Genomic DNA, 19489 nt, shown 5'->3' on the forward strand with positions numbered 1-19489 from the left:
GATCCTATGATATTGAACATGGTTTGACAAAGACCATAACCTGCGCCCTTGGCCATTTTAGTTTTAGTTTTTGAGGACTGCATACTTTTTTTGCAAACCAAAACAACATACTTATATACTTATAGCACATGCATGAGCCTGGTCTCTTTTGAAAGATGACATTCTGAGGTTTCTGATTCCAGAAAGAGAATAAACTTTTAGTGAAATAGAGTAACATAGGTCTGAACTTGAGTTGTTAGTAGTCCAGAGGTAGTATTTCCCCAGAATGTCTGGAGGATTAATATTCCATACGGACCCATAGCCTGAAGCCTTATGTAGTACATGTCCAAATTTCATAAAGATCCATTCAGAAATGTGTGATTAGGAGTGCTTTTGGTAAACTGTGTACAAAAGAAAAACTCAGTTTTCTCATAGACTTCAATTCATTCGGCTGTTTTTCTCGTCCTGTTTTTGCTCGTTAGTTTTTCACCTAGATCCTAGATCATACATCCCCAGATGGGGTATCATTGGAAAGCCACACTCATTGGCTACAACTATGGGTGGAACGGTTGACAAAATTTCCGGTTCGGTTCGTATCACGGTTTTGGTGTCTCGGTTTTCGGTTCGGTTCGATATACATTGTTTTTTATTTTCTCTAAATGTAACACTCCAAAAATACCATACATCAGCATAAGATATATAGCCTAAAAATAATCCAACTTTTCAGTTATTCTCAAGGACGTAGTCATGCAAAAACTGAATGAATGAGGCAGTTTGACATCAGTCACATTTAGTTAGAGCTAGGAGAGAGAGGGGAGGCATTGCTGATTTAAACATGCTTCTCATTTATTTGGTAAACCTTTAATAATGTTTGGCACACAAAGACCGAACTGACTGAAAAATATAGGCAACATTTGTCAAAGTATTAACTTAGTGCAAACAAACAAAATAATTAAACCTTTTCTATTTTGTGGCCACATTATAGACAAAGGCCATCAACATAAAGTATGAATATGCTCAACCAGCACTAGACTTTATCAAAAAGGAAAAGCCAATGTGTTATTTAAAATAAGTAAATCATGTGTACTAAATATATCAAATCTGAGGTCACTAGTCTTGGGGTTATCATAGATTCAGAACTGAACTTCAATTCTCATATTAGCAAAGTGACGAAAACATCGTTCTTCCATCTCAGAAATATAGCAAAAGTACGACCATTTATTAATCAGAACGATGCTGAGAAGCTAATTCATGCATTCATATCTAGCCGGTTAGACTACTGTAATGCACGTTTCACAGGTCTCCCTAAGAAAACCACAGAGAGGCTTCAGCTAATCCAAAACTCTGCAGCCCGACTGCTAACTAGAACCAAAAGGAGAGAGCACATTAGTCCAGTCTTAGCTGCTTTACACTGGCTTCCTGTAACATTTAGAATTGACTTTAAGGTCCTTCTCCTTACATACAAAGCTCTAAATGGACAGGGACCTAGCTACATCGCCAACACTCTAATAAATTACACACCAGCAAGAACACTGCGATCATCAGCTGCTGGACTACTAGAGGCTCCCAGAAGCAGTCAAAAGAGGATCGGTAATGCAGCCTTTATCAACTATGCCCCAAAACTATGGAACAAACTACCCCAAAACATCAGGGAAGCCAACTCGCTAGACATCTTTAAAAGACAGCTTAAAACCTATCTCTTTGCTCAGGCATTTCACTGATAGATATCTGCTACCACCTAGTGGCAAGAGGAAACATCAGGGATATCCTGACACAACTTGTATTTACCTGCGGTTATTGCACTTTTTACTTCTTACTGATGACTATTTTTAAACTGAATAATTTTAAACTATTTTTTATTATTTGCTAGATCCAAATGTGAAACACTGTGATTATTTATTACTGAATAGAGAGCCTATTAGGATGCTAGATCCTAATGTGAAACACTGTGATTTGCCATACCTTGCTATGCTCGCTCATGCCTGTATTTTTTATAATTTTTTGACTATTTTTAAACTGAATCATTTTAAACTATTTTTACTATTTGTGTTACTGAAAACTGTAAGCGGAGAGCCTATTGGGATGCTAGATCCTAATGTGAAACACTGTGATTTGCCATACCTTGCTACCTGTCTATCTTTTTATGCCCGCTTATGCCTGTATTTTTTACTGTTGTGAAGCACTTTGAACTGCAACCTCTGTATGAAAAGTGCTATACAAATAAAGTTATTATTATTATTATTATTATTATTATTATTATTATTATTATTATTATTATTATTATTATTATTATTATTATTATTATTATTATTATATATAAACTTTTTAATTGCATAAAACATTATGAAGTATTCTCTTATGCCGCTTTTCACTGCATGGTACCTAATCGACTCGACTCGCTTTTGCTATTTGAGTGTCCTGGTAGCCGTATTTGAAGTGACGTCACACGAGGAAGTAAATAGTCAACAGTAACACTGTGTTGGAAGGAGAAGCCCTGATGATACTATAAAGTTTAAACCAACAGCCAATAAATGTGAAGTTATCTTTGAACCTCTGTTGTCAAGCCTCGTCAATATACCCCCTTCCCCACTAATGGAACACAGCGAAGTGACTCCACGGTTAGCTCGCGGCTAACGCTAGTTAGCTTGCGGCTAACGTAACGTTAGCCTAGCTTGAATGAATGAATGAATGAATGATGTTGCGGCTAACATTATAACCAAACAATACACACCTGCCCCGAACCGTGGAGGTCATATCGAACGGTGTACGGTTTGAATGCGTACCGTTCCACCCCTAGCTACAAGTAACAACCCTCCACAATCATTTTCGAGATCGCCAAATGATTGACGGAACTAGAGCCCCAAGAGTCGGGAGTGGTATTTTGCGCAATACCGTGTACTTTGCACAAGCCTCAAATACTGGCATATAACGTGAGAACCGCTGAACGGATTTTGTCGCTATCGACAGGCAACAAATAAGCCTTCAATTCGATATATATTGTATTACAAAATATGCACACCCGAGCCACTAGGGACGCCAAAGTGCCGGTGGGCAAAACATGTGGGCCCCCGCAAGGTAAGAGGTTGATATTTCACTTTAGTATAATATATAACTTGTCAAGTTTGAGCAGTCTGTAAGTACATCTACAAGTAAGCTAGTGACCACTGCTGTCCCTGTCGTCCACTGTCAACACCGCCATTCCTCCCAGATGTCAGGCTCATTCACTTCCATTCATTTTGAATATAAATAAAATATTATACTTCTGAAGTATAAACAAATTATTGCTGTGCAGATTTCTATTTAAATTCTGTGTCAAAGGGATGTTTGTTTTTGGCATTTGATGTGTCTTCACAGATTTATTTATAAAAATAAAAGCAGGTCAATTTGTTTGAGTGTGCTGTGTATTTTTGCCTTGCATGGAATGTTGGGGAGTGGTTAGCATGGTTACGTGCAACCTTGCTGGAAAAAATATTCTAAACATTCTGTGAGACGTTGACAGTTGGTCAAACTAACAGTTACACCTCAAGTAGGCCCTAAGGTGAACCCTGAAAAGTGTCTAGAAAATCATTTTCATTCCCACGTCTGGGAACTACATTCTGAATGCATTTTTCCATAGACAATACCATCATGGACATTGGGTTAAAAGTTCTCTGCAAGATATCCTGCCGATTTTTGTCAGGGGCCATAAATGTATATGTATGGAAATTACAAAAAAAACTAAATATTTTAAATTTGTTGGGAAGACAAAATCTCTCTGAAATTTACATTTACACATGTACCTAAACATCTGAGAATATTGGTGCATTAGTATACTTGAATGTGAATTTATACCATGATATGCAGCAAATTTGTATAAAAAAACGCTTTACCTTGTGATTCCCAACCTGCAATATTAAAGATGCTGGTACAATTTTCTAAAGATTGAGGTTGTACACATAAAACAGTTCAGTGGATAGTATAATGAGAAAAAGAATAGACCCACACACTTTTGATCACGATGGTTAATCAATCAAAACACTACACCATCCCCTTAATTTTGAATAATGTCAAAATATTTACAAATCAATAAGTTACTCATTAGCCTTTTTATTTTCCATTTAAAAACGAAATAGAATGCAGTGTATAAAAATACAAACAAATCACACTATACCTACTGTATAACCCTAATCGCCTCATCCCAACCCCAGTACACACCCTCATCCACCACCCAACCCCTCATCCACCACTACACTTCCCAGGCAACACTGATGTTAATCATCCTCACCACTATCATCTGAGTCATCATCATCCCATAGCCCTATCCTCAGTTTCCTTAGAAACATTTGCACGGTTTTGGCATTGACATAGCATGACATAGCATTTCAGAGAGATTTTGTCTTCCCAACAAATTTAAAATATTTCGTTTTTTTTGTAATTTCCATACATACATGGCAGTTTTGCAGACACAAAGGAACATCTTCCTGTCTCACATTTGCCTTGTTTGCAACCGCAGTGGACTACCTGCAACACACTATCAGGGGCCGGATTTGTAGTCATCCAGGTCACTGTTAACTCCCCATCCTCGACGTGCCACCCATTGCCAACGGGTGAAGGGGCACACATTACAGCTTTCAATGAATGTCTCATTATAGCTGCTTGGTAATTTGCCCTTTTGCAATGTTTGTACAAGGCGTTACTTGTTGGGGCCTAGACAGTTCTGGCAAAGCCGATGACGCCATGCAGAATGCTTTGTATAATTCACATTCTTAGCTGATGGCTGGCCATACAGGTGCCACAGGTGGCACACATATTTGCTAAGACCATCAAAGGTAGACTGGTCTAGGGTAAAACTGCTACCCAGTTCTGTAAATGCAGTCAGTTACTCCTTTTTCCAAATAAGTGCTGAACACACCTTGATGCCAAGGGCTGATGACACCTTACTGTATCTATGTCAATGATCCTTGTTCTGTTGCCAACTCCTGTGAAAAAATACAATCTACATGGCAGTTCTGCCTGCAGACTTGCAGCAATCACTGCCACATCTGTATCATGGCTCTTGATAACAGTTTTATAGATATGTTTCAAGTTTCAAGTTCAAGTTTCAAGTTTCTTTAATAGTTGTCATACAGAAGTACAGAATACTTTCATACAAAATGCTTCTTACTGTTACGCTCCAGAGACTGTGCTAGACAAGATAGTATCAAATAACATAGTATAGCATGTAATTTAGAAGAAGAAAATGAGGTCACAGTGTTCGGTATAGACATATGTACAATGTTCTGAGTTACCATATAATATACAATACTATGCAGTGTACTAATGTACAGTACTATATAGTGCAAAGCAGAAATGGGATGAGGTACAATTTAGGTACAATTTACAGTAAGGTGTACGGGTTGTAGTGCAATCCTTCATCAATAAATATACATTTACATTTACATTTAGTCATTTAGCTGACGCTTTTATCCAAAGCGACTTACAAGTTCTGTACGACAAGACAGCAAGAAGGGTACAACTCTATCAGCTGAGTAACAATGTTCATCAAGTGTTGCGTGTTACAGTGTAGGTTAGTTTATTAGGACAAGTGCATGACAGTAAGGTTAGTCAGGGTTAGATTTTTTTTTTCTTTTTTTTTTTTTTAATCTTTAATCTTTAATATAAAGTGTGGGGAGTGGGTGCTACGTGTGTTTGTTTAAAGTGGGTGTGTGCTATAAAGTGTGTGGAGTGGGTGCTACAGTGTGTTTGTTTAAAGTGAGTGTGTGCGTGTGGATGTGTGTGCTATGTGCGTTTGGTGGTTGTTGTTGTGTAGTGTTCATTGTTCGTTTAGCAGCCTGATGGCCTGGGGATAGAAGCTTCTTCTGAGTCTTTCTGTGCTCGCCTTGAGACTCCGGTATCGCTTGCCTGACCGCAGCAGTTCAAAGAGGCAGTTGTTCGGGTGACTGGAGTCTTTAATGATTCTCTTAGCCTTGCCCTTGCAACGCTTGTTGTAAATGTTCTGGAGGGTGGGGAGCCCCCCTCCAATTGTGCGTTCGGCTGAACATGTCACTCTTTGTAGTAGGGCTGCAACGATTAGTCGACATAATCGACGACGTCGATTATAAAAAATCGTCGACGAGAAATTGTTGCGTCGATTAGTCATTAAAAAAAAAAAAAAAAAAAGAAAAAATTTTTGTGCACTACCTATCTTTGTGAGAGTGGCTTCTCAGGGTTCCAGACAACATCATAACATGATGATCCCATAGCAAATTTTGGACATTGAAAACATTGTTCCCCTGCAGGAGATGATGATCAGACTAGACACACAATACATTACACACGTACTCCTCTCACTCACACACAGCGATCAGAGTAAGACACACACATACACACTCCTCTCACTCACACACAGCGATCAGAGTAAGACACACACACATACACACTCCTCTCACTCACACACAGCGATCAGAGTAAGACACACACACATTCACACTCCTCTCTCACACACACAGCGATCAGAGTAAGACACACACACATTCACACTCCTCTCACTCACACACAGCGATCAGAGTAAGACACACACACATACACAAATTACACAGTACACACCTCTCACTCACACAGCGATCAGAGTAAGACACACACACATACACACACACACGGACTCCTCTCACACACAGCAAACAAAAGTTATTTAAAGTACACTTCCACTTTAATTTGTATTATTTAATTTATTTATCTTGTTATGAGTGATTGCTGTATTGTTCTTCAAATACATTTTCATTTAAAGTGGCTTAAAGATCCAAATTCAAATGTTTCATGAGTCATTATTTTAATTTGCTATGGGATCATCATGTTATGATGTTGTTGTTTGGTCCTGACAAGAGTCTCAAAGTCTGGGGTGATGGTAGACAAGCAACTCTGAGGTCATGCTCAATGTCCAATTTGTTCCTCTGCTCTGTCTTCAGCTGGACCAGAGCTGAGAAGCCACTTTCACAAAGATAGGTAATTAAAAAAAAAAAAAAAAAAAAAAATCCTTTTTTATTTTTTTTGGTTTGTTGTTGTTTACATTGGTTATCGATTAGTCGACTAATCGAAAAAATAATCTGCAGATTAGTCGACTACCAAATTAGTCATTAGTTGCAGCCCTACTTTGTAGTCTGCTTCGGTCTTGTGCAGTGCTATTCCCAAACCAGGAGGTGATGTTGCCGGTCAAGATGCTCTCTATTGTACATGAGTAGAAGTTCTTAAGGATCTTCTGACTGACTTGGAACTTCCTTAGGCGCCTGAGGAAGTAGAGGCGTTGTCGTGCCTTCTTCACAACACTGTCAATGTGTGTGGTCCATGTCAAGTCCTCGGATATGTAGGCTCCGAGGTACTTAAAGCTGTTGACTCTCTCAACCGGTGCCCCGTCGATGCTGAGGGGGCTGTAGTCCTTGACCCCCGACCTCCTGAAGTCCACAATCATCTCCTTTGTTTTGCTGACGTTCAGGGAGAGGCTGTTTTCCTGGCACCATCCCGCCAGGACCTTGACCTCTTCCAGGTAGGCCCTCTCGTCGTTGGCAGAGATCAGGCCCACCACCACTGTGTCGTCAGCAAATTTGATGATTGTATTGCTACTCCGCTGAGCCACACAGTCGTGTGTGTACAGGGAGTAGAGGAGGGGACTCAGAACACAGCCCTGGGGGGCCCCTATGTTGAGGGTGATGGATGAGGAGGTGCAGTTGCCTGCTCTCACCACCTGGGGTCTGCCAGTCAGGAAGTCCAAGACCCACTGGCAGAGGTCATAGTTCAAGCCCAGGTCCCTGAGCTTGGCTATGAGTATGGAGGGGACTATGGTATTGAATGCCGAGCTGTAGTCGATGAATAGCATTCTCACATAGTTCCCCTGCCTCTTGTCCAGGTGTGCAGCATGTTGTGCGTGTATCAACCTGGTGTCACATTCCTCGTGGTCACATGTTAGATCATCAACAGCACAGAGAGTTTGTGAACCATTTTTTAGTCACACAGTGACACAGCTTTCCATGTGTCATGATGGCATGTGTGTATGTACAAGCTGATGTCCCTACCCACAATGGTAAGATCAGAATCTCTACAGAGCAGAGCTACATAAACATCACTGTAAAACAATCAAACTAGATGGCATACAGTATCTGAAGAAAACTAGAATGCAGTTTCTATATGTCTCCCACCGTGTGTGTAAAATCTTGTACACTTTCTTTCTGAACGGACGTGAGATGCATATAACATTGTTTAGAAACCTTTTTGCAAACTTTAGAAGGTGTTGCTTGTCCATTTGTACTCTGTGGATGCCATTCTCGAAGTCAACCTCCTGTCTGTTGTTGCTACGCAACTACGGCTTGGGGGAAACATTCATTGTGCACTGTGTACGCTTCATTTAGTGCAGAAAACTGATCGAAAAAGCGGCAAATTAAACACAATCAAGGGTAATTTTCTTCAGTGCATCACAATGCCAACGAGCTGCTGTGTTACGTTTTGTACTAATAACTAAATCAAAAATCAAAATCGCAAGTTTTATATAATACCAGCTGACGCATCACGGAGGGAAAAGTGGCTGGCGGCTATCAAGAGGGCACACGTAGATGCAGACGGGAGAGTCGACCAAAGCAGACACTGGTCGCCCAAGTCAAATCATACATATATCTGCTCTACCCATTTCATAACAGGTGAGAATAAGGAACAAATATTTATATCGTAAATAAATTATTGGCTGTGAGGCTGTAAACAACAGATAAATGTTAGCTGCTAGCTACTTCGCCATATACAGTAGTCCATTCTCAGTGTATGTGCACTGGAGGCTTCAAGTAGCTACATGCTTTTTTCATGTTTATATGTTACTACTATTTAAAAACGGAGCTCACTTTTGCTCATACACACCTGTTGGTTGTCCCCTAAACTAAGATGGCGGCGGTCTCGTGACGTCAGAGTGTCTAAATTTGTTGTCGTAACCTGGCAACAAAGCGGCTGCTATTGGTGGAGCGCAAGACACGTGACAGAACTTGCATCACTTACATCAAGTATAACTACGCAATGACAAAAGTATCCGTTAGCGAGGAAAGATCTAGTCCCGACTTTAAAAGTATAATTGCGCAAAACCGGCAGGATTGTAGATGGAGAACTTGTTATTCCTAAATCTACACCAATAGATCTTTCACCCAGAGTGACAAATTTGTATCCCCATGGTGCACGGGATGAAACAAAAACGGGGTTCACCTTATGGCCTAAAGTGAGAAATAGTTCCTTTATTGATTATTTGACCAAATAAATACCTTTGACTAAGAAAAATATATTACACAGAGTTATATATATAGAGTTGAACCCCAGAACCCACCTCACCCCTGCCCACTTTGACAACCTAGGATGGCTTAGAGTAGACGACAGAGTACAGCAACTTGCAATGGGCCTGGTCTACAAGATACACTATACAACCGGGGTGCCCATATACATGTCAAAATACTTCCCAAAGGTCAGTGAATACCACAACCACTACACCAGAGGAAGCTCAACAAATCATGTTAAACCCAGATTCGGCTCAAACAAGGGACTAAACACGTTTAGCAATTATGCCACAACAATGTGGAATGCCCTACCCAAAGCTGTAAAGGAATGTGAATCCCTGCCCACATTCAAAACCGCTCTTAAAGAGCACCTACGGGAGGCTGCAATTCGAAACTGGCCACCGTAAATGCCCAAAACCCCCACCACCTCCTAATAGACAGTCTCCTCCCCACCGCATGTATATATTCCCTCCCCGCCGTATGTATATTTCTCTCCCACCCACCCACCCCCTCCTAATGTACAGTCCCCTCCCCATCATATGTATATACTCTGTCAGGATCTAGGGGTAACAGTACTGTATATTTGAATACCGTTTATGTCACAAATGTATCAGTACTAAATACCTATATGTCCCTATGCCATAAATGTCATGTATGTTGTGTATGTCATAAATGTCTATATGAATTGAAAATGGGGGACCCTGATGGAAACAAGACAAACGTCTTTCTCAGGTCTGCATCCCCTTAACAATTGTATGTATTGAGCCGTACTGTATTGTACCCATTCTGCAATCTGCTAAATAAAGTTTTCATTCATTCATTCATTCATTCATATTGCTGAATAGTTTGTTTATACTTCAGAAGTATTGTATTTCGACTTGGTCCTTAAAATGAATGGAAGTGATTAAGTGAATGAGGAACCTGACACCAGAGAGGAATGGTGGTGTTGATAGTGGCAACAGGGACAGCAGTAAATACCCGAAGTCGCTGACATTAGGTGGGGGAAACAGAGAAAACAAAGAAACAAAAGGAACATAAGACCACAGGGAAACAGGGAAAACAGCATGATACACAGAAAACACAAGGCCACAGTAACAAAGATCAAAACAGGTTGGAGGGGGGGGGGGTTAAGGTTGATGGGGAAGGTTGAAGGATAGGGCGAACATGTGGGTTTTGAGGCGGGATTTGAAGGGTTGCTAGCTTAGATGCCTTTAGTGATTTTCGACAAGTTCTACTAAAGTGAAATACCCCTTTAATTTTGTATGCAGCAATCATTAAAGATCATCAATGAGTTATGAGCCTAGGCTATATCCAATATTCTGATGCTCAGCTTTTGCATGACTGTCTACTAATTACTTTTACATTGAATTAGACAGACAGACAGACAGACAGACAGACAGACAGACAGACAGACAGACAGACAGACAGACAGACAGACAGACAGACAGACAGGCAGTCTACAACATTTTGTCTAATGGAACTCTGTTGTGAAAATGTAGCCTAATCATAAATAACTAGAATAAAAACATAATATCCATAGTGCAGCATAAACCATAATAAAGCCTCTTGGTCTCTTCTTTCCCTTTAACTGAATTGATGAATTGAAAATGGGGGACCCTGATGTAAACAAGACGAAAGTCTTTCTCTGGTCTGCATCCCCTTAACAATTGTGTGTATTGAGCAGCTGTACTGTATTGTACCCATTCTGCAATCTGTTAATAAAATGATCAATCCCCACCCACCCCCTCCTAATGTACAGTCTCCTCCCCATCATATGTATATACTCTCTGTCAGGATCTATGGGTAACAATATGTCACAAATGTAACAGTACTATATACCTGTATGTCATGTATGTCCCCCTATGCCATAAATGTCATGATTGATTGATTGAAAACTTTATTAACAGATTGCAGAATGGGTACAGTACAGTACAGCTCAACATACAATTGTTAAGGGGATGCAGACCAGAGAAAGACTTTCATCTTGTTTACATCAGGGTCCCCCATTTTCAATTCATCATAACATATATGACATACAGATAGACAGTACTGCTACATCTATACATTTATGACATACCAGATTTGCAAATACAGTACTGTTTGTGATACGAAAAGAGTCCAGAAAAGAGAGTATACATTTGACGTAGAAACTGTACATTGGAGGAGGTTGGGGGGGGGGGGGGGGGGGGGACTGTACATTGGAGGTGGTTGGGTGGGGGAGGTTGGGTAGGAGGGGTGGGGGGGACACTGTACAACTGTACAAGCAAAACTGTACATTGGAATATTGACAAGACCATACTTGGTCATTGTACATTGGAGGGGGTTGTGTTAGGACATTTACAGGGGCCAGTTTCGACTTGCAGTCTCCCGTAGGTGTTTTTTGAGTGTTTTTGAAAGTGGGTAGTGATTCACATTCCTTTACAGCTTTGGGTAGGTACATGATCACATGTACATGATGTCATGTATGTTGTCTTGTTGTCAGGGGTGTAAAGTACTTGAGTAATTGTACTTCGTTACAATACTTAAGTACTGTTTTGGGGGATTTGTACTTTACTCGAGTATTATTAGGTTTGTATACTTTGTACTTTTACTCCATTACATTTCAGAGAAAAAAAACATACTTTTTACTCCTTACATTTAAAATGCAGACCTACAAAGTACAAAGTACAAATCTTGCAGGTCCAACCATTTTAATGAGTATTTTTGAATTGTTTATCTGGTCAAACTAACGTTATTAATCCTGCGACCGCAGGTAAACAGCCAATCAAATCCCCATCAATGGAAAATGAACCCGCCCATACCCATGCTGATTGGTCCTTGTGCAAGACTAGAAAGCGGGGATCTTTGATTAAACACCTGCTATCAGAAGAATAGAGTCAGTGACAAGACAGGCTGTGTGTCTTGGATGGGGATGTGGTGGGGATTGATGTGTGGGGTGGGGTGTTTGGAAAACTGACTGTTAAATTCCTCAGTCTAAAGAGATGACCTTGCCCCTGGCAAGCCTTCTAGTGATCCATTGTTAAAGCGCCTCCGAGTGAATCTTTTCCAGTAATGAAGAACACTCTTATCTCAGTTTTTGGATGAATCCCACTCATGAGAAACAACTAATATGTGATTCTTCTTGTAGGGAGTGCAGAAACATCTGCACTCCTATCATAGATAGCTGATAAATGACATTATTAAATTAAATGTCCTCTGTTCTTTCATTTCAGCAGTGTCTATCGCAGAACACATTCCATTGTGGGCAGAGTGTATGCTTGGTTTCATTCCAGCCTTGCCTAAACACCAGCTGATGATTTCACTAATTGGCTCACCTCTTCAACTAACTCACCTGGTGCAATGTATAGTTAAAATGAAAACTTGGCCGATGATGGAATCCTTTAAAAAAAATAAAAAATTACTTTTACTTTTTAGTACTTAAGTACATTTAAAAGTAGGACTTTTTTACTTTTACTCAAGTGTGTTTTTAGCCAGATACTCTGACTTTTACTTGAGTCAGATTTTGAGACAGTACCCATACTTTCACTTAAGTATAATTTCTGGGTACTTTTTACACCCCTGCTTGTTGTGTATGTCATAAATGTCACTATGAATTGAAAATGGGGGACCCTGATGTTAACAAGACAAACGTCTTTCTCTGGTCTGCAACAATTGTGTGTATTGAGCCGTACTGTGTATTGTACCCATTCTGCAATCTGTTAAATAAAGTTTTCATTCATCCCTCGGACCTCGCTCTCTTTCACACGCGCGCGCGCACACACATGCAATAGTAGTGCATAGTTACAGTACACCTACCAACAGTTAGGCTACAAGTCAGCGGTTTCGAAACTGGGAACATTAACCGCATCAAGAACTTAAAAAACAAACACATGTTGTCATGCCCGGTGGGTACCTACCTCGGACACAATAGTGGAGATGTACACGCTGTGATCATACTCCCACCCATCCAAACAGCCCTCGTGCTGTATGTCTGACATGTTCACATCAATCCCAGGGATAAACCCTCTGTCAGAAAAACTTAATATGGCATCGAGTTTGTATCTAGAACACTTGCTGAGAGCAACAGCCCCGCTTTTCTCCTCCAGAGGAATGGAGTTATTTCTCCACTCGGTGCTGAGATTCGCGTTTGCGGGAATAAGGCAACGGTGCGCCGGTGTATCGCCGATAAACACTATCGACAACGAGAACCCGTTCGGGACGATGGTGAGACAAAGCAGAAAGAACACCGTCTGTTGAAAAGGTCCCCATTCTCCGAGGAAAGCCGTTTGATCCTCATAGCTACTAGTCATGTTGTCGCTGCTCTGTGTGCACATTCAAAAGAGGCGCAACAGCACTCGGTGGGGTGGGCTGATGGCGAGGAGAATTAGGACCCTTTATAATGGGGGTGGCGGGCGGGGGGGGGGGCTACCTCATGTGGACACGAATGACCTATAATGACTTTTAAATCTCTGTTGTTGGTGTCCCACAATTGTTCTGGGCCCTAGGTGTCGCTTTGAGTTTGCATCAACTAGGCTACACACACTGCCTCCATCCTCCAAAATATGAGAGGGCTCTCTCTCTCTATTTCAACAAACACCTGCACTTATTGTAGGGTGACCAAACGTCCTCTTTTGCCCGGAGTCGGACATGTCCTCTTTTCACGCCCTGTCCGGGGCGTCCGGGGGGGGGTTTATAAATTCATGGAAATGTCCGGGGTTTCATTGTTTTTCAGTTTCAGTTTCAGTTTCATGGCCCTTTGCGAGCATCTGAAGGCTCGGGACTGCATTTTTCGCCGAACATATAAATTACCGAATTAAAGCGCTTTTCATTGCCATTCGAATGCCATCTTCATCGCCAAAATCCGTGCCTCGGTTCTCGAGTTACATGCCGATATGTCAGGTGTGCGACTTTTTACATGGCGCGGCAGATGATCACCCCGGACTGCATGCAGCTGCAGAGCCGCAGAGCCAGCGGCCTGAGCGGCGCTCTCAGGCAGGGCCGCGCGCTGACGGCCGCGCTGTGAGGGCCGCTCAGCAGCGCCACCCACCCAATGGCTGAATTGCCAATGGCTGAATTGGAGTATTGCACTGTGCGGGCACAGCTGCGAGATCTCACACAATATCTTGAATGAATGCGTTTATTTATTTCGAACATAAATTGAAAATAAATAATAATAAAAAACAATTAATAAACAGATTAAAAAACAAACAAGCAGGAGTATAGAATGAAGTGTAAACGTATGTATTCCTACCCCCTTGATTGATTGATTGATTGATTGAAAACTTTATTAACAGATTGCAGAATGGGTACAATCAGGCATGCATTGTTCATGGGACGGGGTAGCACGGTGTGCCACCCCATGATAAGTACTCGCTATTTGCATATCAATAGCGCCGGTCGTCAGGTGTGTTAAATACGTTCTCAGACACATTCACACCTAACTTGTTGTGAAGACGTGTTACATTCCATTCGTAGAGGCAATTAGGCACTGTCTTTAGTCTGTGCCCTAGCGAGGGGACATTAAAAGCGCATTCGCGGGAGCGCGCGCACGCGCCGGGAGCGCGCGTGCACGTGGTGCGTGTCCAGTGGTGCGTTATTGAAATCATCTGGGGTGACACGCACCACGCGCTCCCGGCGCGTGCGCGCGCTCCCGCGAATGCGCATTTAATGTCCCCTCGCTTGGGCACAGACTAAAGACAGTGCCTAATTGCCTCTACGAATGGAATGTAACACGTCTTCACAACAAGTTAGGTGTGAATGTGTCTGAGAACGTATTTAACACACCTGACGACCGGCGCTATTGATATGCAAATAGCGAGTGAGCTTGCACACCGTGCTACCCCGTCCCATGAACAACGCATGCCTGTGCGTGTCACCCCAGATGATTTCAATAACGCACCACTGGGTACAATACAGTACGGCTCAATACACACAATTGTTAAGGGGATGCAGACCAGAGAAATACTTTCATCTTGTTTACATCAGGGTCCCCCATTTTCAATTCATCATAACATATGACATACATGACATACAGATAAGACCGTATTCAGTATACCTTCACACTCTATTATCTTATGCAACTCATATTCACTCCACAAACTGAAATATACATACATTGTTGAATGAACAGCCTGTTTCTTGAAGTTAGACTCTCCTCTAAATTGTAACCCCCCTCTCTATAACAGAATTTTTGGATGTTACCCGGGAGTGAATTGTTTCGTGCTTTAAACATGATTTGTGCAGTCTTAAATTCAGCCAGGTACCAGAGTTTCATGGCATGTGATTTAAAAAATAGTGTGTTTGTGTGTTCCAGATATCCTACCTTATTGATAATAAAATCAAAATCAAATGTATTTGTAAGGCCCGACAACACACGTTAATGTCCCTTCAGGCCCATGTCCCTTCAGGCTATGGATTTGCGGTGTTTTCCAGTTTATACAAAAAATATATATATTATTTTGGAATATTGCAACTATACTACACAAAAACGTGAGTACACAAGTTCAACTCATGTTCAGCCCTATGTTACTCATTAGCACTAAAAGTGATTCTTCTTTATTGTGTACGAAACTTCAGAATGTTATCTTTCAAAAGAGACCAGGCTTATGCATGTGCTATAAGCATAAAGTATAAAGATAAGCTTTGCAAAAAAAGTATGCAGTCCTCAAGTTCAAGTAAAAAAAATTGCCACTTTTCTGGGCGCATGTTATGTGGTTACATTTGGGATATATTGCAACCACTGCAGAAAAATGTGAGTACACAAGTTCACGTTCAACTCAAGTTCAGACCTATATGCTACTCTATTTCATTAGCACTAAAAGTGATTTTCCTTTTTTGCATTAGTAACTTCAGAATGTTATCTTTCAAAAGAGACCAGGCGTATGCATGTGCTATAAGCACAATGTATAAAGATAAGCTTTGCAAAAAAAGTATGTAGTCCTCAAGTTCAAGTATAAAAAAAAGAATTGCTGCTTTTCTGGGTGCATGTTTCCAAGCATATGTTAAAACAATAAAGGCATCTTTGAGTAAACTTTGAGTAGAGATTCAAGATTCAAGAGGTTTATTCATCACATACAGTACAGTACAGTACACAAGACATAGTGAAATGAAGGTGGCCATGCCCGCTTCGATTGTGCAAACTATCATTAAGTATCTCGAGGCTGGGGCCAGCATGTCCTCTTTTTTGAAAATCAAAATATGGTCACCCTAACTTATTGTCCCTATAGGGAGGTGTAGTCTGACGTCACTGGTTGTTCCACCCGTATAGGGATTCATCATTGGGAAAATGGATTATGGGCTATTGTAACAATTCTGCCGCATGAACATTGGCAAGTTTCCATTTTTGCACAAAATGAGTTCCCTTCTACCACTAACAGTATTGGTCTGAAATAGACAAAAAACACTATCAAAAATAGGGCTTTACCCACATGTGTTTGACTTCGGTGGACCATTTTGATGGTCAAACCAGTCTGGATTCATGTTGTAGTCTGAAAAAATTCCAGGAAATGCTTCTTCTTCTTCTTATTTGAATTTCCGGCAGAGTAGACGCATCGAGGCGTATTACTGCCCTCCGCAATTCTTTTTATGGGCTCTTCTTCTTCTCCTTCTTATCCTTCTTCACCTTCTTTTTCTTCTTCTACTGGACCCCGTCATCAACTACATTGTCCATTGGAGTGCATCTACTGCTGCTACTTCCTGTCTGAGCCCCCCTCCGCGGGACCCTCCTTGCCCCCTGCTATCTTATCCTGGGCTGCTTTGTCCCTCGCAGCCTTGTCCCTCGCAGCCCCCTCAGCCAATTCTTTACACACCTCCTTCCAGTCCAGACCTTCCAATCCCAGATGTTGAACCGCTATCCTAACAATCATCTTCACCATCTCTGTTCTACCCGTAACCTCTGCCATACCAGTAACTACCCCTGCCACGAAGGCCACAATACCTAATTTCTCCTCCCTTCCCCTGTCTCTTTCCACCTGCTCTACCCTCACTGCCAAATGCCCTCCTTCAACCCCCTGCACCCTTTCTTGGCTCCCCTGTCCTGCCCTGCTAACCGCCCCAGCATACGTCAACTTACCCTCCCTTCTCTCTCTCCGATCCGCGACCTGCTTCATCATCACCTTGCACCCCCGAAACGCTACACTGTGCTCCCCACCACAACTACAGCACCTCGGCTTCACTCCCTCTCCACATTTCCCATATTCATGTTCCCCGCCACACCTAGCGCACCTCATCCCCTTCATACACGTGGTAGCTATATGGCCAAACCCCTGGCACCTATAGCACCTAAGAGGATTATGAACAAATTCCCTAACCCTATACATCCTACGCCCTACTAATACCTCCCTAGGAACAACCCCACCCTCAAACGTAATCACTACCGTCCCCGTCACTGCCCTCTCCGCTCCCCTCTTCATCCTTGCTGCACTCTTAACTATGCCATTACGCCTGTCCTCCTTTAGCTCTTCCACCAGCTGCTCTACTGTAACCTCGACCGGTACCCCAACTATCACCCCCTTACATCCCCCCCCCCTCTTCTCCCCTACTCTCGCCACCTTACTTATACCCACCCCCCCAATGCTCTGCATCTTCCTAGCCACCTCCACCTGCCCCTCACTACCACACCCTACGGCCAGATTCCCATCCCACAAAACGTTCACGTACTTTACCTCTCCTAATCGCTCGGCAATGAGTTTGGGCCACTCGAGCCTACCTACTTTCCTCTCATCCCTCTCCCCCTCAAGCCTGACCACTATATGGATCACTTCCGCTTTTGCCACATCTTTTCCTGCACCCTCGTCTCCCGGACCACTTGAGCTATCGTCCCCCCCTTTCTTCCTCTTCCCCCCTTCTCCCCCCCTCTCCTCCCCCCTACTCTCACTATCCCCATCGCTGTCGTTCCTCTCCGTCCGCTTCTTCCTCTTCTTCCTCACCGTATCCCACCCCTCCTCCTCCCTCTCCCGTTCTTCCTCTTCCTTCTTCTTCTTCTTTACACCATCCGACTCCTTCCCTTTATCTTCCACCATCTCCGAGGCCTCCTTCTCACTTCCCTCTCCGTTATCGGTCGTTAGCTCCATATCTGCCTGTTCCCTTTCGCTATCTTCCTCGCCCTTCTCACACCATTTACTTCCATCACGATCCTCCCAATACCCTGGGTAGCCGCTCACAGGCCGGGGCCACCAATCGCAAGGCCTTCGCTGTTCCTGATCTCTCACAGCCACTTCTTCCGCATCCCACCACCGACTACTGCTCCCACGCATGTCTTCGCTGCACAGTTCCGACGGACGCAGACGCCGCCACTCGGCGCATCTCTCCCAATCCATCCTCCCACATGAACAGGCCGCACTTCTGTCTTCCTCTCCAAACAACAGCCTCCCCCCACGAACATACGGCATGGCCTGCTTCTTCTTCCCTCGAGAATTGTTGAATATATGTAGAACACACATGTTCTAGAATGTTCGATTATGACATCATACTGTGACATCACAAATGTTCTAGAATGTTTGATTATGACATCATACTGTGACATCATACATGTTCTAGAATGGTCTATTATGACATCATACTGTGACATCACAAATGTTCTTGAATGTCCTATTATGACATCATACTATATTTTTTGGTCTTAAATTGTTTTAAAATATCAGTCACTTCTGAAAATAAATTACAAAAGTTTTTGGAAAATAGCTCTTTATTTGATTAACATAAAAAAGTGTTTTCTATACAGAGAACAACAATATTAATATCGGAAAATGAGTTTTGGAGCATTTCCATGAAAATGTCAACCTCACCACGAAAAAGAAAGTTATAAAAGTCCAATTCACTCTGCCTGGACTGGTTCAGAGAAATGGTATCTCCCTCTGTTATCCATGTGAGGATTGAGGTGTTCACGAATCTGATCAAAACTGACCCAGGACTTGTCCTCTTTGGTTGGAAGTGCAGCGGTAAGCCTCCATAAGGGACATGGACATGTGGCGTTTCTGAACCCTCTGCTTGACTCCTTCTCTTATGGTCACTGCATCCTTCATTCCTGGGGCCTGTCTTGAAATGTCGTCCCTGGAATAATACTCATTTACTTTATGTTTGGTTTCATTTGGGGTGTGTTTTTTGGGGTGGGTTTCTTGTCATGATACTCGGCAAAACAATAACAAATACACATGTAGGCTGAGCAGACGCAAGGGGGAGATGGCCGACAGCAGCCGATTAGCAGTAGGCTAACGTGGACACTGCTCTGCCTAGACCAACAATGTGTGAAAAAGTTGTGTCTGGAAATATGTTGGATT

At 42.3% G+C, this 19489-nt stretch overlaps 1 protein-coding gene across 1 annotated transcript in view; it reads right to left on the bottom strand.

Moving 5' to 3' along the window:
* slc22a21 (solute carrier family 22 member 21) overlaps positions 1-13229 on the bottom strand; it is a 57782-nt gene extending 44553 nt beyond the window's left edge. The window contains exon 1 of the mRNA XM_084319988.1: positions 13130-13229. Within this exon, the coding sequence (XP_084176114.1) occupies positions 13130-13210 (81 nt within the window). The 5' untranslated portion in view covers positions 13211-13229. The remainder of the gene's footprint in view (positions 1-13129) is intronic.
* Between the last annotated feature and the right edge of the window lie 6260 nt (positions 13230-19489).

The sequence above is a fragment of the Notolepis coatsorum genome (assembly GCF_963971535.1).
Source record: "Notolepis coatsorum genome assembly, chromosome: 8".
Classification (NCBI taxonomy): domain Eukaryota; kingdom Metazoa; phylum Chordata; class Actinopteri; order Aulopiformes; family Paralepididae; genus Notolepis; species Notolepis coatsorum.